This window comes from Ruditapes philippinarum, unplaced genomic scaffold, assembly GCF_026571515.1.
Source record: "Ruditapes philippinarum isolate M1 unplaced genomic scaffold, ASM2657151v2 ctg4743_1_1_1_1, whole genome shotgun sequence".
Classification (NCBI taxonomy): domain Eukaryota; kingdom Metazoa; phylum Mollusca; class Bivalvia; order Venerida; family Veneridae; genus Ruditapes; species Ruditapes philippinarum.
The window spans coordinates 111,037-138,376 of record NW_026857404.1 but is presented as its reverse complement, the minus strand read 5'-3'; the positions used below and the strand labels follow the sequence as shown (position 1 = coordinate 138,376).

Sequence of the window (27,340 nt, the reverse complement as noted above, 5' to 3'; positions counted from 1 at the left end):
GTCACGCCAAAATTTGTTGTTATTTTTCTGAAAAAACTTTGTGTGGGTGTACATAAGAGTCAAATTAGTCTATTTTAGTTACCGTTTTTCATTTTTAAGAACAAAAAGGGATTAGCATGCCAATGGAAAGGGCCAAATTATGGAAACAGTAGACAAGCTGAAAACTAATGATTTCCGTCGTATGCAATGGCAGATGTGATAAGCCATATAAAAGCTATTTATAAATTATATAATAAAACAGATATGTACTTTTTAGCTGTTGAATATGATGTGATATGTACTAAAAATTAATATTGACCTCGGCGAATATTAATTTTTTAGTACATATCACATCATATTCAACAGCTAAAAAGTCCATATTTGTATATTATTATATAAGCTATAAATAGCTTTGAAATGCCTTTCCCTGATTGGCTAACAAGCAACTTTTTGTAAAAAATAACAGGTCAATATCAGAGTATATTCACTGTTTTTTTTCCTAAAAATAGATTTTCAGAGTATATTCACCGGTTTTTCTTCTAAAAATAGATTTTCTGGAAATCCCTTAAAGACGCGAGACTTTTACGTGATGTCACGCCAAATTTGTTGTTATTTTTCTGAAAAAACTTTGTGTGGGTGTACATAAGAGTCAAATTAGTCTATTTTAGTTACCGTTTTTCATTTTTAAGAACAAAAGGGATTAGCATGCCAATGGAAAGGGCCAAATTATGGAAACAGTAGACAAGCTGAAAACTAATGATTTCCGTCGTATGCAATGGCAGATGTGATAAGCCATATAAAAGCTATTTATAAATTATATAATAAAACAGATATGTACTTTTTAGCTGTTGAATATGATGTGATATGCACTAAAAATTAATATTGACCTCGGCTATCGCCTCGGTCAATATTAATTTTTTAGTACATATCACATCATATTCAACAGCTAAAAAGTCCATATTTGTATAATATAGTAGCTCCAGTTCAAATTTTGCTTCAGACAACTTATTGGTGGTGGTTGGGGTTATGAGACACCTTTAGTGATAGCTCTATAATTATAATAACATACAAAAATGCATTATCAATTTGTAATGAAAACCAAAACCTATGCTAGACAAAAATATGGTGAAAGAGCAAACGTCCTACAGTTATAGAGAGAAATATGATATAAGTCAAAACAATATTTTATAATTAGCAAAATATAGAAAACAATAGTATCGTCTATCTCGCTTTGTCTTGTTACGTCATTAATTAATCCTGTGTTAATTTTATCTAGTAAACACAGGTGGTTTATATCTTCATATGATAACAGGTGTTTATTATCTCTCTATACAAACACAGAATGTAACATTATCACATTTTGCACGAGCTAAACAGTTCCTCAATAACAAACCAAATATTTCCATGCGACTGAACATGCCTCATTTGTATTCAATATATTATCTTATTTCTAAAATTCAAATTTAAATTGTAAAATATAAAATATTTCCATGCGACTGAACATGCTTCATTTGTATTCAATAAATTATCTTATTTTTAAAATTCAAATTTAAATTGTAAAATATAAAATATTTCCATGCGACTGAACATGCTTCATTTGTATTCAATAAATTATCTTATTTTTAAAATTCAAATTTAAATTGTAAAATATAAAATATTTCCATGCGACTGAACATGCATCATTTGTATTCAATAAATTATCTTATTCTTAAAATTCAAATTTAAATTGTAAAATATAAAATATTTCCATGCGACTGAACATGCTTCATTTGTATTCAATAAATTATCTTATTTTTAAAATTCAAATTTAAATTGTAAAATATAAAATATTTCCATGCGACTGAACATGCTTCATTTGTATTCAATAAATTATCTTATTTTTAAAATTCAAATTTAAATTGTAAAATATAAAAATATTTCCATGCGACTGAACATGCTTCATTTGTATTCAATAAATTATTCTTATTTTTAAAATTCAAATTTAAATTGTAAAATATAAAATATTTCCATGCGACTGAACATGCATCATTTGTATTCAATAAATTATCTTATTCTTAAAATTCAAATTTAAATTGTAAAATATAAAATATTTCCATGCGACTGAACATGCTTCATTTGTATTCAATAAATTATCTTATTTTTAAAATTCAAATTTAAATTGTAAAATATAAAATATTTCCATGCGACTGAACATGCTTCATTTGTATTCAATAAATTATCTTATTTTTAAAATTCAAATTTAAATTGTAAAATATAAAATATTTCCATGCGACTGAACATGCATCATTTGTATTCAATAAATTATCTTATTTTTAAAATTCAAATTTAAATTGTGAAATATAAAATATTTCCATGCGACTGAACATGCATCATTTGTATTCAATAAATTATCTTATTTTCAAAATTCAAATTTAAATTGTAAAATATATTCTGTGCTGAATAACATATTACATTGCATGGTTTTCTTATAAATGTATATATGCATATGGAAAAAAGAAACTGTGCATATGTAAAATGTTCATATATTGCTCCAGCTGTAAACTTAAGACAGGTTATTTGTATATTTTACGTTTTTCTCGTTCAGGAGTCAGTTGCATATAGTTTGTCACCTTTACACAAATCTGAGTTAAGGTGATTCCGCATTGTTAGCAGTAAGTGGGTCCAGAGTGAAAGTAGGTCAAAATTCATATAACAACAAAGCTCACAATGTAAAATGATGAACAATTTGCAATTACACTTCCATGTCTATGTTTTAAGGACTATAATTAATGTACTCATAAAATGAGTTATAAGAGACATCTATTACAGTTTTCCCCATGTACAAAATGCTATTCTAATCTTCAAAAACACGCACCTTTTACCTGTTCCTTTTTCCCGCTGCTTTTGTCAAAATCACACAGGGATATGTCAGCTTCCTTCCCTCCTTCCCTCAGGCTACCCTTGATACAATTATTGCCCTTCGTGACGTCGAAAAATACATTGATTAAAGTTTTGCATGCAACATCAATCTTAAAATGTAATAAAAGTTTTCTATATTGAATGTGAACACATGTGTCTGAGATCATGATTACAAGTACCTATCTTAGAGGTACAACGTATCTATCTTAGAGGTACCTATCTTAGTGGTACAACGTATCTATCTTAGAGGTACCTATCTTAGTGGTACACTGTATCTATCTAAGGTCCAAATTTCTTGCATTGATTCTGACTGCATTATGGCCTTATTGACCTTTGAAATTTTTGTTTAAAGTTTTGCATTCAACATCATTCTTGGAATCTAATGCGGATTTTCACTTAATACTTAATACATGTCTTCGTGACCATACTTTGGTGGTCAGGGCCAGGTACTTTTGTCACGAATTTTGAATGAAACATAGCACTTTGTGAACATAGAAAAGTCAATATACATAACTAATAACTATGTCGTGATTCTCTATTTATTTATTTATTGCTATTCTTAACCAGATTTGAATGAAAATCGTTGCATAGCTTTTCAATTTTGGGATATTTTTCACAATAAGAACAGTTTTTCTGGAGAAAGCTTGTGTGCGAAAGATCTGAAATTTTGCACACAAGTTATTCTTCAGGACCTTATCAAATGGATTATTAATCTAAAAATTATTTCAAGTCCCGTCATGTTAAAAAACTCAGTGGAGCTTTAATTCTTACATTAATCAGGTTCTTGTTTTACAAACAAGCACTGAGAATAGTCGAGCGTGCTGTCCTAATGACATCTCTTGCACATCAAAACTGTGGTTATTGTACATGAATGCTGCAAATTAGAGGGTTTTAAGGTAAAATTAAAACAGTGATTACCTTTTGTCCCGAGGAATGTAGTATATATACATCATGTGTTGTTACAGATATTGTATCCTCACTTGTTATTTCATAATTAATTGAGTTATAACGTGGTGATGATAACATATTTACCACAGATAACTCCTGCCCAAACATCATGATTATATGTGTTATACATGTATTATATCAAAGACATCTTATCATCAACAGCTTGTCAATCTTATCAACTTAAGTCTCAACATAATAAATCCATATAGTGTACTAGAATCCAACGGACATTTTCAAGCATGTTGGGCATGTCACTGTAAATTTTCACAATCTTCACAAGAAAAATTAAAAAGGTCCAAGTCTTCTAACATGGATTGACTTAAAAACGCCTATGCTAAAAGTTATAAACAGAATTTCAAAAAGCACGAACAACGCCATTATAAATCCTTAATGAAGTCAAAACAATCACAATTATTTAGTTTTTACTTCTAAAATCATATATTCATTAAACAATTATTCTGCATACGCAATATTTCTCCATAAAATTAGTAAATCATAGACAAGAAATTCCTGAACAAAAATGTGTGTAACGAATCTCTATCGAATTATTATATTTATTTCTTTATAGCAAATCAATATTATACAAACACGTAAACAGACATCTATACTGCAAAACAAAATATTACTTCAAGTAAAATTCATTTACAGAAAATGAGAAAATAGATATTTATATAAATTATATATATAACAATCAATTTAAGGGCAATGCATTGGAAACGATAACTAACTGAAAAATTCAAATAGATATGCAAATTTTATTTTCCTCATCAATGACCAAGTGGTTGGAAATTTACTTCCTTTACTTTTTACTGAGATATATGAACTTTACTTCCCTAGCTTTGCTTTAGGGATAGAGACTTTACTTCCAAAATATTTTGCTAAAAGATCTGAACCTTACGTCCATAATCTTTCACTAAGATATCTTAAATTTACTTCCCTTATCTTTGACTAATGGTTGTAAATTTTACATCTGCACTGTATTTTTAGATTCCCCTCAAATAAATTGAGAAACTTGAGTTATATATATTTGATACAGATTATGATACAGTTTGATACAGATCATGATAAGGTTTGATATAGATTATGACAATGTTTGCTAAAGATTTTGTTAAAGTTTGATACAGATCATGATAAATTAAGATACAGATTATGATAAAGTTCAATACAGATTAAGATAAAGTTCAATACATAGTTTGATAAAGTTCGATACAGATTTTGATATAGTTTAATGCAGATTATGATAAAGTTCAATACAGATTATGATAAAGTTCAATACAGATTATGATAATAAAGTTTGATACAGATTATGAAAAAGTTCAATACAGATTATGATAATAAAGTTTGATGCAGATTATGATAAAGTTCAATACAGATTATGATAAAGTTTGATACAGATTATGATAAAGTTCAATACAGATTATGATAAAGTTTGATACAGATTATGATAAGGTTTGATACAGATTATGATAAATTTTGATACAGATTATGATAAAGTTCTATACAGATTATGATAAAGTTAAATACAGATTATGATAAAGTTCGATATAGATTATGATAAAGTTTGATACAGATTATGATAAAGTTCGATACAGATTATGATAAAGCTCGATACAGATTATGATAAAGTTTGATACAGATTACGATAAAGTTTGATACAGATTATGATAAAGTTCAATACAGATTATGATAAAGTTCAATACAGATTATGATAAAGTTCAATACAGATTATGATAAAGTTTGATACAGATTATGATAAAGTTCAATACAGATTATGATAAGGTTTGATACAGATTATGATAAAGTTTGATACAGATTATGATAAAGTTCAATACAGATTATGATAAAGTTTGATACAGATTATGATAAAGTTTGATACAGATTATGATAAAGTTTGATACAGATTATGATAATAAAGTTTGATACAGATTATGATAAAGTTCAATACAGATTATGATAAAGTTTGATACAGATTATGATAAGGTTTGATACAGATTATGATAAAGTTCAATACAGATTATGATAAAGTTCTATACAGATTATGATAATAAAGTTTGATACAGATTATGATAAAGTTCAATACAGATTATGATAAAGTTTGATACAGATTATGATAAAGTTCAATACAGATTATGATAAAGTTTGATACAGATTATGATAAGGTTTGATACAGATTATGATTAAATTTTATACAGATTATGATAAATTTAGATGTAGATCATGATATAGTTAGATACAGAGTATGATAAAGTTGATACAGATTTTGATAAAATTGATACAGATTATGATAAAACTAAACCAGGTGGATTGTTTTATTTGAAGTTGTTCATGTTTGACAAATCTTAGAAATAAATGATACCAAAACCGTTAATGGTTGATACAAACAAGTTATTAAAAAACATGACAGAAAAAAAACATGTATGAAAACAGATGGCACTTTGTATTAAAGTATGTCAATGAACCCATACTATTATACTAAGAACAAGTTTTTTAAATATACATATATCACTTCCAGTGTTATTCTTCTATAAATGTTTGTATATTTTCGTAGCACAGTGTAAGATATATTTACCACAGAACATACATGATAAGACTGATGCAATAAAGGCGTGGAATATGTCCTGGGTCATGTAAGAAGTCAGATATCTTACAGAAATATCTGCATGATGTTATTTTAAGACATACAACCACATAGACAACCACCTAGACGTTTATTTTGAGAACTTTTTAAAGATATTTTTTATACCAATACCTGTCTACTACACAAAACCAATTAGACGCCGTAAATGTGCGGGCTTTTTCTATATAACATACAATACCTTCTATATCTTTTTTTCTGTTTTCTTGATTCTAATATATAAATAAAATTTAAAGCTACATAATTTTATCAACCAATCCAGCCATAATCAAGTTATAACTGAAAACGGAAGGATCTTAATCATGTATCCCGACTTTTTATAAGCTTGAAAAATACACCATAAAAACATGTACAGTTACAACAAGGGAAGCAATTACAAGTGAAGTCTAATTTATTTAGAACACGAGTATTCTCCCTTGGGTAAACTTTCCAGTACTTTAGTAACACATGATATGTTACACATATATTTCTAGATATTTAATGATTCCGTAACAAATGATAACAGATCTCTGTAATATAATATAGAAATCAATTAATGCACACAAACTGCATGGTGACAGCTGTAAACTTTGATGCAGGCATTAAAATACCTTTATCAATACAAATGTAAACAATCGCAAAATAATAAAACACAAAGATTCTTGCATTTTATACACATACATGTAACTTCTTGAAATATTCATTTCATTGAATCACAAAATCTTTTAGTGTCAAATATACATTTAAATGATACATAGACTAGCCTGTAATATGATTTCTAGACTATCCAACTTTATATATATACATCTTGATACAACCATTTTACAGTTAATATAAATTAACATTTGCAAGGATTTTCTGACATGTTTTCAATAATATACTCCGTGAATGTACAAAAATATTCTCCGTGAATGTACAAAAATATACTCCGTGAATGTACAAAAATATACTCCGTGAATGTACAAAAATATACACTGTACTGGTGAATCAAATTTATTCTCCGTACTCGTGAAAGTACAAATCTTTACCTCGTACTTGTGAATGTACAAAATTATACCTCGTACTGGTGAATGTACAAAATTATAAAAAAAATCCCAATTTTGCACACAAAAGAGTACATTTCACTTAAAGGGCCTAAAACAAAAATACTTTTAATTAGGGAATAGTGTGAATTTTATATTACATGTATATATCATTGTAAAAATGCCATGCTGGTGTTTGAATACAGCATAAATATTAAGAATTTGAATGAAATACTGAATCAAAATGTAACATAACTCTTACATTTGATAGCGTTTCATGATGTACGTAACAATTGTTATATTTGATATCGAAGTAATGAATCCGCATTTTACACAAATGTTACATTTGATAATGTATCCGGATTATATACAACTATAATATTTGATAACGTTTCTGGATTTTACATAAGTATTTCATTCAGTAACGTATCCGTATTTACGTGGCATTTGTTGCTTTGATAATGAATCCAGATTTTTATAAAACTATTACCTTTGATAGCTTATCCAGATTTACGTAGCATGTGCTGCATTTGACAAAAAATCCAGTTTTTTATACAAGCATTACATTTAATACCGTATCCGGATTTGCGTGGCATTCATAACATTTGATAGCGAGTCCGTATTTTATATAACTGTTACATTTGATAACATATCGATTAAGACAGAAGTGAGTACATCAGCTTACTTGTAAAGGTAGAACAACATGTAATATCTTACATAACAAATCCCCTAGTGGCATTTAAATAACAACAAAAAACCGCTGAAAACTGTGTTTACGTGTATATATTGAACAGATCTTTAATTTTTTCCAGCTGAAAGAATTCTCCTTAAAAGCTCAATGGCTCGGTACTATTTTTCCTATCACATGTTTTTTTATTGTGCAAATAGCCTTTTTTCATTACATTACAACATCAAAAATATTTCAAAATTTTACAAGCTTTAAGTTACTCGCCTGATCTCTCACTGGTCGTTCAATTTCTTCAGTGACATTAAAAGAACCATGAAATGTCTCTTTTGTTAGAGATGATCTCCTTACATTGTTCATCATGTTTCTTAATGCTAGTTCTTCTCCAAGCATTTTACACGTTTTATAATATCATCTAATGTTAAATATACTTCCAGAAATGGTTTGTTATCAATATTTATTCTCTATTTTATTCCAAGTGGTTGGTAAATCATCAATATTTATTTTCTATTTTATTTCAAACGTTTAGTTAATTATCAATATCTATTCTCTATGTTATTCCAAGCGGTTGGTAAATTATCAATTCCAAACGGTTAGTTAGAATTTCCTTTTTTCTGTCTAAAAATATGATTAGAAATATAACGCATTTACATATGTGTACAATTATAACACGGCTACATATATACACAAAATTAAACGGTAACATTCATATGCAATTATAACACAGTTACATATTCATACAATCTTAAGCACTGTAAACTGTTAAATTCTGACACATTTTTCAATATAAACTGAATTCTTTTATCCAATGTGTCACTGTTCCTGAATCAATACAAATATTACATAATTTGTATTCCTATTTAATGACATGCCAAATTAAACATGCACAATGCTAAGCCATATGCTGACCATATCAAAATAGCATGCATTTGAAGTACTCTGTGAAATATACGCCACTGTAATCTGCTTCAAAGAAGTTATAACTTAAAAGTAATGCTTGTAATGTGGTCAAGCCTCTGTATAAATATTTAGTCGGTTTGTGTGAATAATTTAGCAGTGTTCAGTCGAGACAGGCATTTTAATACTATATACTGTTAACCGTAATTATTATTTATCATTATCTATATTTGATTAATTTACTTGTAGATCTATATGCATAAGTGATCCTGTAATTGCATTTACTTTAACATGCCTTCGTGCCATTAAGAGGACATAAAAATAAAATGCCATCATTAAATGTTAATATTAGCGCCCCACTGACCTAGATCTTTTCTATACCCGAAACACATGTAATGATAATGATAATTATAAATCAGTTTAGTCGATGGCCAATACATAACCTTTATTGTAATCTGGGGAAATCCCGCCTTCCTAATTATTATATTATTAAATAAGCTGTTTTTCCTAATAATACACGGCCATCGTTTTACTATACATTGTATATAATTATTATGTAATGATTAATAATCTGGATATAGTAAACAAATATGTTTTAAAGAATTAAATATTGTATAAAATACTCTATAATTATTCTTTCTATCTGTTTATATTTGTATATTCACTAGTTTGGTCGTCAGCTGACGGGATATATGGAACAATATAGCCTTGATAATTCCAATTTTGTACGACATAGTAAAAATTTCCCCCGTTAAACCCGCCAGCAACCTATATTACGAATTTATATTATTCCAAATTCTTTTCATTCTACTTTTCAAATGTCAGAGGTGCAATTTACAACTATGTTTGTAATCAATCAACCTAACAAAACGGTAACACAACTTAAATACATGTTGTTTCAATAAAGAAAATAAAAAGGGACTGCATCTTTTGCGTTTGAGGGTTGCTGTCAACCCATCTGACCTTGAAAGGAAACAACAAATTTAAACTGTTGTTATGTAAACGGTATACTTAATTTTAAACGGAAAGTAAATGAAAACACAATTGTTACGTAACTCCTAATCAAAGTGTGGCAGGGTTAGGGTTAGGCCAACATTTCTTGCTAGAATATGTATTCTGGAACAATGCCAATATCTATGAAAATAGACTAAAGAATTAACGAAATGAATTATCTTAAATATCTCTCGTGGAAATAGCTCTGTAATCACAGATAACGCATCACTGAAAATACAGCGAATTCATTCTGACATTATACTTTATGATGCTACGTTTAACATAGAGAAGAAAATAATCAGAAATATTTTCTTTTCGTGATTAACTTACTAACAACAGAGAAAAATACAATTCTGTTAAAATTGCCAATGACGTCATAAATGAAAATTAAGAATCTAAGATTTATAGGCTCGTAAAAAGTGGACCGTCTTTTAATAAATATATACAAATAATACGTGTTTTCTACACTATGAAAAAGTATTTTTTTGTGCTTAGTTTAAATTGTATACATGTAGTTAATATACCAGAGATATCAGAGCTAAATTTACCCATTAAACATACCAAAAATTAAACCTATCCTAATACATGTATACATGTATATTATACGAAATCAATAAGAAATATTTTGTAAGAGCGTTAACTAAGAGTACTTGACTCGCAAACTTGAGAAGAATATCAAAATGTGTTCAAATCATGAAGTTTTCAATTCTCGAGATCATATTCCCGGGGTCATATTCTCGGAGCCATATTCTCGTTGTCATATTTCCGGGGTCATATTCCTGGGGTCATATTCTTGGGGTCATATTCCCGAAGTCATATTCCTGGGGTCATATTCTTGGGGTCAAATTACCGGGGTCATATTCTTGGGGTCAAATTCTTGGGGTCATATTCTCGGAGTCATACTTTCGGGTCATATTCTTGGGGTCATGTGTGAGAAGAGTTTTGATAATAAGTATCTTGGAGAAAGTTATTTATTATATTCATCGAGTAGATAACAAAATGTTCTCAAACAAACTATTATTATTCATCACATCAATGTGCATACGAAATCTCCTAGAAATTTAATAGCATTACTTTTAAGTTATATTTTGTAAGAACATTCAAATGCTACATTTCTATTGTTTTAACCAATATTTAAAACAATTAAAATTAATTAATTATAATTAAAATGTTTCCTCCGTTGACTAATTCACTTTTAAGTGAACTTTATTAAAACAAAACAGTTGTTAGATCAAACCCGACTATGTGCCTAAGAGTGCCTATGAATCTTCAACAAAATAAAATTAATTGTACATAGTTTACATATGAGCCGTGTCACGACAAAACCAACATAATGGGTTTGCGACCAGCATGGATCCAGACCAGCCTGCGCATCCGTGCTGTTCGTTATCAGTTTCTCTACTTGATAAAGAGTTGGTAAGCGAACAGCATGGATCCTGATCAGACTGCGCGGATGAGCAGTCTGGTCTGAATCCATGCTGGTCACAAACCCATTATGTTGGTTTTGTCGTGACGCGGCTCATATTATCATTATTTTACTATCTTACACTATAGCTTCAATAATTATGTAGACCACACTTACCAATACTTATACAAATTATTCATATAACTATTGTTCCTAAATGCGATTAATATATTATAACTCATTGAATTATCTTTAAATTTTGTCTTTAACTGATAAGATTAAACCCGACGACAAACAAATATCTATGACCAACTCCCCTTTAACAGCTTAAGTCATCGTTAATTTTTCCCGTTTGCAACGTCGGATATTCCAAAATATTTGTAAAAGACATGTGAATTCACAACGTTGAATCAAAAACGTTTAAAGATAGATTAGCTATCATTAATAAGATAATATAATTAATTATATGGCAACAAACGAAAAGTTAAAAATCTTTAATTTACAAAATAATTGCAATGATTACGTAAACTCTTATTTAGACGATTTAAAGTTAAAATATGTTCAGCATCAGAAACCACTCTTTCAATATCACAGAAGTTCAACATTTTAAGTACAATGTGACATTATTCAACGAAGGAAGTTTTCAACTGTGTTTATTTTCAACAGAAGTGTCAATTTTTAAACCAGCCATTACATTTGTACTTTAACTATATGACATATCGTTAATAAGAGTTAGATAGATCATTCAAATTCCTGTATTGAGCATTTGATACATGTATATGAATGTTGAGATATCGTATGTTTACACACATAATTATAATGTCACATATTATCATTTTCTAATAAAGTGTTAATCCGACCAGAAACATGTATGTACATATTCGCATCACTAGAGGTCTATGTAGCAGTGTTTACATTTTAATTATATCGTCAGAACTCCAGATATTATATCGTCAGAACTCCAGATATTATCTACCCATATTTTTCCAATCATTTCCAGGCAATAAATTGACCAGTACGGTTAACCATTTAATCTAAACATTTATCACAACAAAGAAACGCCAATTATAATAACATTCCGACAGTAATTTACCTGGACAATGATTGCATTGATAACAACATCCGACCAAAGTATTGATACATACAAGACAAGAAGATAATTTACTCAACTGACAAACATATTTCTTGTAATGTACTTATTACCGTCTTCTTGTTTTCTATTGATATCTAACAAAATGATGATGTGTAATATATCTATATAAACACTAAAGTATACACATCAGTTAGTTAAAAACTAATATAAACTGCGTCATCTTAAATATATATTATTAGTTATAAAGATTGTTGACAGGTTATATGGCCCTATATAAACGGCTGTTTGTAAATATAACCCGAGCCGCTAGGCGAGGGTTCTTATTACCGTCTTCTTGTTTTCTATTGATATCTAACAAAATGATGATGTGTAATATATCTATATAAACACTAAAAGTATACACATCAGTTAGTTTAAAAACTAATACTAAACTGCGTCATCTTAAATATATATAAAGTATACACATCAATTAGTAAAAAACTAAGATATATTGGGTTATCTTACATATAAATTACATATACATCATTATAAAAATGTTCCTACAAACAAACTTACTCCATCCACATCTTTACTGTGTTTAATGTTTACCAAATGTTTGCAGCAGAATTTACCTAGAAATATTCTATCACAGATTGGCAGTCTATATTTTCTCGGAAATTAGACGTCTGTTTTTATTGTTTAGTTAAAAATAGCTGACATTTGTAGATTGCTAATTATCCACAAACATTTTTAAATTTTATGTAAGGTATACCTGTTCCGTCATAAATTAACACTCGCAGATTTCATTTGCAGAGACGTTCAAACTAATTCACGATTTAGATGAATACTAGTATTATATATTTGTAATGGCAAAGGTTTATTACATCACAACACACTTTCAGCAGAATTAAAACAAACACAGACTCGGTTTGATTTACCTTGTACGGCAGTGATACATGCAAGATTCTACCCCCACCCCCAAGCACCGGCTTAAAGCTTCAGAATTTATACGTACAAATGATGAAATTTTGAAGTTAAGAAACATTCGCAGATGTGTTCAAGACCTATATATGTGAAACGTTTACCACAATTATGACGGTACATTCAAGTTGAAATTCGTCTCAATATAACCATGGCAGTATATTAAGAGGAATCTCATTTTATTTTATTTATTACAAGTTCATTAACAATTTATCATTAAAATAAGAATTATTCAACAAAAACAACCAATTGTTAACCAGTATCTTTTTTTGTTACTGTGAACTTGATACGGCTGTCATTATTGAAGTTCGGAAAATGTGTGTGGTTGCTTGTTCGTGCTTCAAATAGTGTGATTGTGCTTCGCGTGGATTATTCATTTCTGGACCTTTAATACTAGTATAGGGGATTTTAGATAAACATGCTAAAATAAAATGTCACAGCATGGCAAGTTTGAAGGTGACACTTAGAGATCAAATTTAAATATTGATTGAAATAAAATGTCTGTATTTAAACTGTTCTATTTTAAGGGGAAGAAACTCAACATTTTTATCAAGACAAGTAAAAACCATAATTAAATCAAAGAATTGCAAAAGAACCCGTCTACTACTATGTGTTTATTAGAGGTCATAGGCCAATGAGTGTTGAACATTTATTTGTGAATCTTGGTCATTAATCTATTATGCGTGTCGGTCATCAATCAATTATGCGTTTCTATCTTCTATCAACATGTATTATGCGTTTCTATGTTCTATGTTGGTCATGCATCTATTATGCGTTTCTATGTTCTATTTTGGTCATGAATCTATTATGCGTTTCAATGTTTTATGTTGGTCATGAATCTATTATGCGTTTCTATGTTCTATTTTGGTCATGAATCTATTATGCGTTTCTATGTTCTATTTTGGTCATGAATCTATTATGCGTTTCTATGTTCTATGTTGGTCATGAATTTATTATGCGTTTCTATGTTCTATATTGGTCATTAATCTAGTATGCGTTTCTATGTTCATATTGGTCATGAATTTATTATGCGTTTCTATGTTCTATTTTGGTCATGAATCTATTATGCGTTTCTATGTTCTATTTTGGTCATGAATCTGTAATGCGTTTCTATGTTCTATGTTGGTCATTAATCTATTATGCGTTTCTATGTTCTATATTGGTCATGAATCTGTTATGCGTTTCTATGTTCTATGTTGGTCATTAATCTATTATGCGTTTCTATGTTCTATTTTGGTCATGAATATATTATGCGTTTCAATGTTCTATTTTGGTCATGAATCTGTTATGCGTTTCTATGTTCTATGTTGGTCATGAATCTGTTATGCGGTTCTATGTTGGTCATGAATCTATTATGCGCTTCTATGTTCTATTTTGGTCATGAATCTATTATGCGTTTATATGTTCCTTATTGGTCATGAATATATTATGCGTTTCTATGTTCTATGTTGGCCTTGAATCTATAATGCGTTTTATGTTAGATGTTGAGCATGAATCTATTATGCGTTTCTATGTTTTATATTGGTCTTGAATATATTTTGCGTTTCTATGTTCTATGTCGATCATGAATCTATTATGCGTTTCTATGTTCTAGTTTGGCCTAGAATCTATTATGCGTTTCTATGTTCCATGTATATTTAGTCGTGGCGTTATTACAACATGTAGATGACTACATACCTTTCCTGCACGGTGCACGACATCATGTATCTGGAGGGTGTCTGCGGACCTTTGTCTTCCATAAACTGGCCTGTCATAACTCCTATCATTTCTTGATAAGTTATTAAATGTGTTCATTTCCTGTCCAAACATCATTTTGAATGCGTTCGTATTGCTCTATCACGTGATATTATTGCCACACGTATCTGATATATTACTATATACTATAATACACCATGTGATATCAAAATGATACTTTTTGTGTTTAACGATTGTTTACTGATTACACGCAATGTACGAGATTTCCAGTGGCTATTTTTAATATACACAGAAGAACAAATTATAAAACTCCATTGTATGAATCAATCTATCCTCAGTTAATGAACAAACTTCACACGTTGTTTATTTATGTTCATCAAAATGTGCATTTACACCAAACACAATACAGTCATTGCAACAGTTTTACACAATAACACGTGAGCTAAATAATATATTGCATGCTAGTATTTTGCTCTATGAATAAATAACTTCTGACCACTCCAGTAATTGACTTTGTGTCTTTCCCAAAATATACCATACTGTTATATCTCTTTAACACGAGAAACATGTTAAAGTATGCACCATTCAAATGTGATATCTTCCTTCAAAGTATTTCATACACACGTAGGAAACAATATTGAAATACTCTCATTAAACATAAAGATATATTTATACATAATTATACCGGGAATTTGAATATTAACTTCAGATGTTTGTTTAAAAGTTAATTCCCTTGGTTATGCGTGCCAAGTTTTATATAATAATGGCATAAATCACAGCAATTAGAAGTATTTTTGGTTCAAGTATTCACATATGGATTTCTTTTTTTGTAGCAACCATATGCGTCCTCTTCAAACAATTTTCCAAAACATTCATTTAGATATATTAACTGTTGACAAGAATTGTTGAGTAGTATCACGTACATATATGTTAGTCTAGCAGGATAATCATTTAAACAGTTTATGTTTTATTCTTATATACCAACAACAGACGTTCCTTTGATAATAGATATGTAGATAATAAAACTGATCAATCTTTCAAATAAGTATTTTCATTTTCATTCATTCTGTAAGTTTTCATTCAAAACTTTTTCGATTTCCCTTGCTCTTCTACATAAGTATTTTCCCACCTTTGCAAACTTATTTCATTGAAGCAACTGTTTGTTTGTTTTTGGTCTACATTTTAGTTTCAAACGTGTCTATTTTTTCTCTTGTTGTATACAAATCATTTCCAAATGTACACAATGTTTTATAAACATTATTTCTTTTTCTTTACATGGAACAATACTCATATTTACATGAAACAATACTCACGTTTACATGAGACAATTCTCACGTTTACATGAAACAATTTTCATGTTTACATGGAACAATTCTCATGTTTATATGGAACAATGTTCACGTTTACATGGAACAATTCTCATGTTTACATGGAACAATTTTCATTTTTATCTTTACTTTTATTGATATCCGCCATTTTAAGCAAACATGTTTGTAATTATGTTTGCAAACTCCTTCATAAAATATAAGTAGTCTTAACTTACCTTATATTTTAATGACCCGAAAATAATAGAAATCAGCGTAAATATAAATATCAGATCTGGCTGCAGTGCTTGCATTAATAGATAAACAGACATGATAAACTTTACATTAACTTATTGTAACAATATTGCGCACTGTAATTTTAATTTTATTTTCGATATACTTAAAGAAAATTCAGTCAATATTTTGTTGAAAGTATGTAAGGTTCTCACGACGAATTGTTTGCTGTAAGTTTGTCTGTTGAGAGTATATAAAAGTAATAATACATGCGTTTCTTTTCTATATTTATATTGTATCCCTATTTTATAAGAACAGTTTTCCTTATAAGAGCAGTATTATAATTCTTCTTCTTGTTTGAATGAAGATCTTTACTTCATACCTTCACTATATCACAGTTTTATGTTGGGTTTGTTCATGTACATCTATAGAGTAAACTTGCAATAGCTTTCGCCTAGTTTCTGTTTTTAACAATATTCGTTCTTTGTTAAGAAATATTCTCATCTGTGCTTTACTCATCTTCAAATATACAAAACTTTCCAGATGAACCGATACAATGTTACCTATTTTTCCACACAAAAATATATATAAAACTCAGATGTAAGTCTATGAAAGTACATATATTATACAACAATGGGTCTCTTCTATGATGATTAAATGATATTATTTTCGTTGTTAGACATATCAGTCTTTCACCCTATCGCAAAATATGTTTCACATAGAAGTTATACATCGAACAATTCAACACGTTTTCAAACTATAGTCTTAAAACATGTGTTCTGCAGATTTTTCTTTTCTCATATAATTTCAAAAATATATAACAAACCATTTGCCAGTATCACATTTTCTACATAGCAATATGTAAGTTAAAAGTTTCCATATTAAATTATTCTGTCACAATGTAGTTTCTTCAAATATATCAATCTTTTACATTGCTATTTAATCCATTTAGAATCCTCTAGCAACAGTAATAATACATACCAGTGTTGTGTAAATAACGAATTAACAAAACACTATATATTACTGTAAAGATAAAATCACTTATAACATTAACATTCCAAATCTTCGATGCATCAATACTATGATTTTATATTTCTGACATATGCCAATGGTTATGTTCTTGTCAGGATAAGAATTATAAGAATCATTAATGTTTAAGTTCTCAATAATCGGTTTCAAATCATTGAAATAATATACTCCACGACTGCCAGAAACATAAATAAGATTTTTATACCTCCTCGGATATTTTCAATAAGAGCTGGAGGAATTATGATACACTGTGTGCTATAAGATATACAGGTATTTAAAACGATTTCTCCGCTCATTATTTACTACATATATTTGTTCGCCTTTTCACACCTTACAGTGGATTTCATATCAAACTTTCCATTCTACAGGTTTAGTAATAGAAGACTTGCAAACTTGTTTTCTTTCCTCGTTATCTGTTTATAAAATAAGAGGTGAAACCATCCCAGTTTGTAAATATACCTTAATGAAAATGTAACGTACAATTATATACAGTGTTGAAAATATTCCGTACAAATCTCTACAGTGATGAAAATATATCTTAAAATTCTATACAATAATACAGAAGTTACCTTCCCTTCGCGCACATTAAATAAATCTTTTTTTGGCAATTTAATTTTTAACATAAATATGTTATTTTACAACTTTATCAGTTAATTAAGTTACATTACTGTATCAAGATTTTTTAAGATCTATCTCCTCCCAATTTTGTGGTACGTTTGCATTCTCATTGACCGTTGTACAGTGAGTGATTTACTTTCGGTTTGCAATTCAAATTCTTTGGCTCATACTCTGTGGAAACTGCATGGAAGTAAATTATTATAATTTTGCGCTTGAAGAGCATGACTGGTGACATTTCCGGGGTCAGTTCTACTATTTGTGTATTAGCGGGCGAATGGACACATATAAATGTAACCTTTACCAACAAGTACTAGAATTATGTTGACCAAACACATAGCATTGTTGTGTTGACCAATCACATAACATTGTTGTGTTAACCAATCACATAGCATTGTTGTGTTAACCAATCACATAGCATTGTTGTGTTGACCAAACACATAGCATTGTTGTGTTGACCAAACACATAGTATTGTTGTGTTGACCAAATACTTAGCATTGTTGTGTTTGTGATAGTTCCTTTATTTCTCACTATATAAGCTTACTTTTTTATAAGCTTATATAACTACAATCAAAACTTTCAATTTTGCCGATTTAAGTCTTCTTTATGTTTCCTTTTTTCTATTGCTGTGTTATATGTAAAACATATCACGTGACCGTGTAAGCAATCGTGAAAATCAAACATGATAAAACAAATGCCGTCATAAGACTCGCATGAATGACTAAATGTCAGTTATAATTATTTGTCGACAGACATTTTATAACATGAGAATACAGATCTTGCTATTTTAATGATAGTAAAGGTACAATTTTTGGCAAACATTGAGATAAGCTTGGAATATGAAACGATGTTAACGAAACCGGAGTTTTTAGATGTGTGCGTTCATTCCAATTAGCATTTACACATTTGTCACGTTTGACATGTAGTTAAAACGAGTACAAATATATATGAACAATGTTTAAAGAATCTTTGGAAAGGGCATCTCAAAGAAATGGTAAAATAGTACAACATTAATATCAAACTTTTTTCTTGATTCAAATCTGAAAAGTATTGTGAGATTAAAGGCATGTGCCAAACTGAAAATTAATATGAGATACACGGCATGTAAAAGTTAATGTGAGATAAAGCCCGTCTCACACAAAACACGGTTGGGCACACGATTCCAATACGGTATACTCGGTTATACACGGGTTGACTGGTACGAGTTTTGAGCTCCAACCGTGCCTGGGGATTAGTTGGCACGAATTAGACTCGAATATAGCACGAGTATGTACGAATTGAGCACGAATATACTCGGTCAAGCAAGGTTTGAACACGATTTGCATACGAATACATACGACTGTTGTACGGTTCCAACTACGGTATAGTACGGTCTGGTACGATTAAACACGACTTTTACTCGATTTACTCGACTTTCACAGGGTTTACATAGGGTCCCGCCGACTAAGCGATATAAAATAGTCCGAACGTTAATGTGAAATAAGCGATATAAAATAGTCCGGAAGTAAATGTGAGATAAGCGGTATAAAATAGTCCGAAAGTTAATATAAGATAAACGGTATAAAATAGTCTGAAAGTTTATGTGAGATAAGCGGTTGAAAAAAGTCTTAAAGTTAAAGTGAGATAAGCGGTTTAAAATAGTTCGAAAGCAAATGTGAGATTAGCGATATAAAATAGTCCGAAAGTTTATGTGAGATAAGCGATATAATATAGTCCGAAAGTTAATGTGAGATAAGCAGTATGAAATAGTCCGAAAGTTAATATGTGAGATAAACGATATAATATAGTCCGAAAGTTTATGTGAGATAAGCGATATAATATAGTCCGAAAGTTAATATGTGAGATGAGCGGTATGAAATAGTCCGAAAGTTAATATGTGAGATAAACGATATAATATAGTCCGAAAGTTTATGTGAGATAAGCGATATAATATAGTCCGAAAGTTAATATGTGAGATAAGCGGTATGAAATAGTCCGAAAGTTGACAAGTTAAAGACATGTATAATGAGATGATATAATCGATTTCCCACATTTTCTTTTATTTTTATTTTTAACAGCTCAAAATCTTTAAAGTGTAAATATATCAATTCAAGAAAATAGAATTAAATGACACAAAAAATGTTTTCATGCCGACGATGAATTACCTGTTTATAAAGCTTAAGGACTACTTATATTATATATTTATATAGGACCCACCTTTTTGAACCCTTTATTAATCATTGATGTGTGTGAAAAGATGGATATATTTCTTGTCTTATATTAGATCTATTAGTACTTTCAACCTACAAACTAGATGTGCTAGTTAAACTAAAACAGGTTTATACCGTGCAAATAGATTACAATATAATTGCAAAAAAGTACGCGGAAAATTTACATGCATAAAAACACACACTCCCGTAGCAACGCGGCAAGATTGTAGAAAAAGTACATTTGCATAATGTGCCAACTGTGAAGGTATCTACTAATAATATTTTACATAACAAGAAATGTAAAAGAAATATCAATGAAAACAATACGCACATTGTCTTTCTCTTAAAATACGCTGTTACAGAAACATCAAAGAAATAGTGCTTTTACGTAATAACATTTTTATATCAATGATTACATCAGTATTATATCAATAACTACAACATTGATATATCAGTAACTGCAAGATTAATATATCAGTAACTACAACATTAATATATCAATAACTACAACATTATTATATCAATAACTACAACATTAATATATCAGTAACTGCAAGATTAATATATCAGTAACTACAACATTAATATATCAATAACTACAACATTAATATATCAATAACTACAACATTAATATATCAATAACTACAACATTAATATATCAATAACTACAACATTAATATATCAGTGACTGCAAGATTAATATATCAGTACCTACAACATTAATATATCAATAACTACAACATTAATAAATCAGTAACTGCAAGATTAATATATCAATAACTACAACATTAATATATCAATAACTACAACATTAATGTACCAGTAAGTACAACATTATTATATATTAATGCCCGCTTAATTTGATCTGGGGTCATTATAGGAATGTTGGTCAGTATGTCTATCCATTCAATTGGGGGTTTGCTTATGGATTTATTCAGTATTTGAACCTTAGTAACAGAGTTGCAATTTTATACTTGTGTCTTGCGTAATTCAATAAGTATTTGACCTAGATTTAAGAAACTTTACAGGACTGTTGATCAACATGTGAAGTTGTGTATCTGGGGTATTGCTTGTTTTAGTTTTTTTCAAGCATTCTTTAGGATATAAAATTGCGATTTGAAATTTTTGATATTGGGAATATCAAGATGTTAGCATGGGAATAATTGGATGCCGTTTTTATGTCCCAACTACTTAGGGGTATGGTTTATGTAGAATGTTCTTGTCTGTCGTTTTGTCAAACTGTGCTGCTTTACACCAGTATATTGTTAAAACAGTGGAGTATGGGGTCATCCGTATCCACATTTTAAGTTTACCATTACAAATACTTTAATGTTACAATATTAACCATCACACATTTTTAATGTTCCACTTTAACAATCAAAGACATTTTTCAATATCCCAATATTAACCATTATAATAATTTCTTAATGTTCTAACACTTATCATCACAACGATTTTAAATTATTTTCGAAATTATTGAAAATCCGATGTGAGGCGATGAGTAAAGCAATATAATTTTAAGTTTAGCTATGAACATACCTTGCCTGCTCTATGAACAATATCGAGTATCTCTAGGGTAGACTCTGAAAGTTTACTGCCATAAGATCTTCTGTCATCAACACGGTTATTTCTTGACAGATTATTAAACGTATTCATTTCTTGTCCAAACATCATGTTGAATGCTTCTATATGTACTTGAGATTTTTATATATAAAATTTGTTAAATCAGAATTAATATATTGTTCTTTAAAATCTCCTTATCTATGACGACAATAATGAAAATATCTCTAAACATTTCATACACAAACACGAACATCGTAAGTCAATAAAGTCAATAAATAAATTGTCTCAAACTAAAGAAAATAATAAGGTATAAGCCAAAACAAAGTGGAAATAACTTTTACATTAATTATAACAAGTATAACAAAATAACGGCATTCACTTTACTCAGATTTCCGATTTGTAGAAAGAACAAGGGCTAGACGTGTTCTCCTTCATTTCTAATGGTTATGTCGTAATTGGTTATGTCGTAATTGGTTATAACGTAATTGGTTGTGTCGTACTTAAATCATTATACTTTATTCTTTTGATTACTAAGATCTATGTATTTCAGCACTGATAATGATACTCAGAAACCACAAAAAAATCGTAGAGAAGTAATGTTTAGTTTTCCTTAAAAATGATTATTTCAGAAGTAAAGCTGTCACTTTAAGTGTTGCATTATTTGTTATTTGGAATCTTATGATGATTTTGTATAAACACAAACAATTTACTCTTATACCAGAACATGACAACTTTTGATTTATAACATAATGTTATTTCAGCACTCTTTATCAATGAATTTACTTTCCATGCTATTTTTTTAATTTTCAGTTTATAATCACGCGACATTTTGATCCAGTTGAAGTCATGATTTACTTATCAACCATTCTGTTTCTGTTATGTAGCCAGTAATTTTAATTGTGTTCAGTAAAACGTTTTATATGAATTGTACTATACACAAATATCCTAATTTATACTGACAACATAAATCTTAATTGTACATAAATTTATCCTAAATGTACTTTACTCATAGATATCCTAATTATACTGTACACATTTATCCTAATTGTCACATACGCATACATGTATCGCATGTTCATTTTAGACCAATGCAATATAAAGATAATAGTTGCAAGTATAATAAAATATTGATATAGTAACATATGTTTTATTTAGATGACAGAAACTTCGATCACCAGGCTTCAAATGATATAATAAAAAATACTGGGTTAAAACAATGTCATACATCAACCGGAATAATTTTACGTGAAACATGTGCCATTTTCATCTTACTTTTACAAATGCACGCTAGATGTTAACATATTTTATTGATTGTAAACTTGCAAACAAACGAATAAAGAATATTATCAAGCCTTAGGTTTTGAATGTCGTTCCTTCTCAATAAATGTCGGCAACAACATATCTGTAATGGCCAAGGCGTCATGTGCGTGTTTACACCTCAAATTGTGACTAAACTAATGGCAATGTCGTGTATACACATCAAGTTATGACGTAACTATAATGTCAATCTCGTGCATACACTTCAAATTGAGACGAAACCAATGTCAATGTCGTGCATAAACCTCACATTGTTACGTAACTTATGTCAGTCTCGTGCATAAACCTCACATTGTGACGTAACTAATGTCAATCAAGTACATAAATCTCACATTGTGACGCAACTAATGTTAATCTCGTGTATACAACTCAAATTGTAATGTAACTAATGGCAATCTCGTGTATACACCTCAAATTGTAACGTAACTAATGGCAATCTCGTGCATAAACCTCACATTGTGACGTAACTAATGTCAATCAAGTACATAAATCTCACATTGTGACGTAACTAATGTCAATCTCGTGTATACACCTCACATTGTGACGTAACTAATGTCAGTCTCGTGTATATACCTCAAATTGTGACGTAACTAATGGCAATCTCGTGTATACACCTCAAATTGTAACGTAACTAATGGCAATCTCGTGCATAAACCTCACATTGCGACGTAACTAATGTCAATCAAGTACATAAATCTCACATTGTGACGTAACTAATGTCAATCTCGTGCATAAACCTCACATTGTGACGTAACTAATGTCAATCAAGTACATAAATCTCAAATTGTAACGTAACTAATGGCAAACTCGTGTATACACCTCAAATTGTGACGTACCTAATGTCAATCTCGTGTATACACCTCAAATTGTGACGTAACTAATATCAATCTCGTGTATACACCTCAAATTGTAACGTAACTAATGTCAGTTTCGTGCAAACATCTCAAAATGTGACCATTTATATCATAAAAATTTAAAACAATGCTCACAATATTTTCGTTTGTGTGATATAACATTTTCTGTTAACAAGAGAATTCATGGCTACATTATTCTCAAAGTTTTATTATTTCTGTAATGCATCTTCCAGAGCTGAAGTATATTAGCAATAAAAACTAGAAATACATCAGGTGTTTTTGCATATAAATGACTGTACGTGATGATAACTTATCTTTCTGTTACCAATTAATCTTTAACTTTATCTTTATGTATTGATATAATGTATCACAGATTTCGAGTTACCCACCTTGTATAATTATTGTAATGTATCACAGATTTCGAGTTACCCACCTTGTACAATTATTGTTATTTGTCACAGAGTTCGAGTTACCCACCTTGTACAATTAATATAATATATCACAGATTTCGAGTTACCCGTCTTGTATAATCAATGTAATGTACCATACATTTCGAGTTACCCGCCTTGCCTAATTAATATAATGTATCACAGATTTCGAGTTAGCCACCTTGTATAATTGATATAATGTATCAAATAATTATTTAGAGCTACCAACCTTGTATGTTTGATGAGATAAATAATAAAATTCGAGTTATCCAACTTGTTAAATTGATGTAATGTATCATAAATTTCGAGTTAAAAACATTCTTGTTTCATGTTATAAATCCTAAATTTCGTGTAACGAACCTTGTTTGTTTCAAATATTTTTAATGAAATTCTAGATACCCACCTTGTCTGTTCGAGTTATCAACGTCTCCTATACTTTATGTACATGTAATAAATTATCATAATTATTATCGAGTTACCTACCTTGCCAGCTTTATGTAATATTTCATATATCTCAAGAGTCCCTGTATATCGTTGTAAACCATATGTAGATCTTTCACAACTACTTCTGTCATATCTCGACAGGCTATTAAACGTGTTCAGTTCTTGTCCAAACATATCAGTCACTTTTTTACAAAATCTCCAAAGGTTTCTTTAATGTTTTTATCAGTACACTGTCCGTATTTTATTTAATCCTTTCGAAATATATGTTTCGAGTTGATATATAAAATCTACACATATATTATTGTATTTTTAATTCATTTTAGATTTTCACGAACTATAATAACACCATGCAAGCAATATGAACGTTGTTGATTTACTTTATGAAGGATTCAACATTACTGCATGTGATATGACGACGCGTTGTTACAGGAAATATTCACATATCCTACAACAAAACTCTTAACTGAATGATATTACACACTAAAGTTGGAGTACATTTCATCAGTAAGTCTCACTTCAGTGCAAACTAATAAACTATGAACAGAGTTCTTTTTTTTTTCTCAAACAAGCATGAAACCTTGTATAAAGACAGAACAAAACGTGCATATTGTGTGTCAGAAGGTGATAACATCATGGTGAGATTGAGAACAAGTTATTATGTTGTCATACTTTAATCTAGAACCAATACAAGACTTCGTTTATTACAATGGAAGGTAATTGGTAATACTATATATCATAAAGTTGGTCGTAGCATAAACGATAAAAGTACTGGTAGGTGAGCGTAGCGCTTAACATAATCTATTAATTAAACTGGAAGAAATCTCTGTATTTGTTTTCTATTTTTATTTCTCAGGAAACCTTTCATCTTTTATACCTGTAGATCTTAGAGAAGTAACTAACATTAACTTTGTTATATATAATCAAGGAGTTGTATATGACGTACTTATATCTGCCATATCTTATATTGGTGTTTTATTAAGTAAATATTTAATCATATGTGTCATATGGTGGCATATTTCTGCCACCAGATAACCTGATAACAAACTAGTTAATTAAGAGGTTAACTAGTTACGTAACTAGTTAACCTGATAATTAACTAGTTAATTAAGAGGTTAACTAGTTACGTAACTAGTTAATTTTTTCAATAAAGAAAATATCATAACGGGAAATAAATGCATGTTAGTGCCTGCAACTGCCATCCTTTTATTATATCATCACCTTAAAATTAAGAGGTTAACTAGTTACGTAACTCTTAGTTAACTAGTTAATTAGGTTAACTAGTTACGCAAATACCTAACTAGTTAACCTGATAAATAACTAGTTAATTAAGAGGTTAACTAGTTACATAAAAACGTAACTAGTTAACCTGATAAATAACTAGTTAGTTAAGTTGTTAACTAGTTACGCAAATACCTAACTAGTTAACCTCTTAATTAACTAGTTAATTATCAGGTTAACTAGTTACGAAAATACCTAACTAGTTAACCTAATACTTAACTAGTTATTTATCAGGTTAACTAGTTACGTAACTAGTTAACCTGATAATTAACTAGTTAAGTATTAGGTTAACTAGTTAGGTATTTTTGTAACTAGTTAACCTGATAATTAACTAGTTAATTAAGAGGTTAACTAGTTACATAAAAACGTAACTAGTTAACCTGATAAATAACTAGTTAGTTAAGAGGTTAACTATTTACGCAAATACCTAACTAGTTAACCTGATAAATAACTAGTTAATTAAGAGGTTAACTAGTTACGTTTTTACGTAACTAGTTAACCTCTTAACTAACTAGTTATTTATCAGGTTAACTAGTTACGTAACTAGTTAACCTGATAATTAACTAGTTAAGTATTAGGTTAACTAGTTAGGTATTTTCGTAACTAGTTAACCTGATAATTAACTAGTTAATTAAGAGGTTAACTAGTTAAGTATTTATTTAACTAGTTAACCTATTAATTAACTAGTTAATTATCAGGTTAACTAGTTACGTAACTAGTTAACCTCTTAATATTAAGCTGACAATAAGGGATGGCAGTTTGCAGGCACTAACATGCATTTTTTTCCCGTTACGATCTTTTCTTTATTGAAAAAATTAACTAGTTACGTAACTAGTTAACCTGATAATTAACTAGTTAATTAAGAGGTTAACTAGTTACGTAACTAGTTAACCTC

General features: G+C 29.4%; 1 protein-coding gene across 8 annotated transcripts in view; it reads right to left on the bottom strand.

Annotated features, from left to right (window-relative positions):
- Positions 1 to 27,340, bottom strand: part of LOC132749608 (cys-loop ligand-gated ion channel-like) — a 110,893-nt gene that overhangs the window by 57,393 nt on the left and 26,160 nt on the right. The window contains exon 1 of one of the 8 annotated variants that reach the window (XM_060739443.1): positions 25,207 to 25,630. The exons of 5 other annotated variants lie outside the window; for them this stretch is intronic. In XM_060739443.1, coding sequence (XP_060595426.1) covers positions 25,207 to 25,341 — 135 coding nt within the window. In that variant the 5' untranslated portion in view covers positions 25,342 to 25,630. Of the gene's footprint in view, positions 1 to 15,171; positions 16,503 to 22,100; positions 22,253 to 25,206; positions 25,631 to 27,340 lie in introns of those variants that run through there. 2 more of the 8 variants (XM_060739446.1, XM_060739445.1) reach the window with 2 other exon arrangements.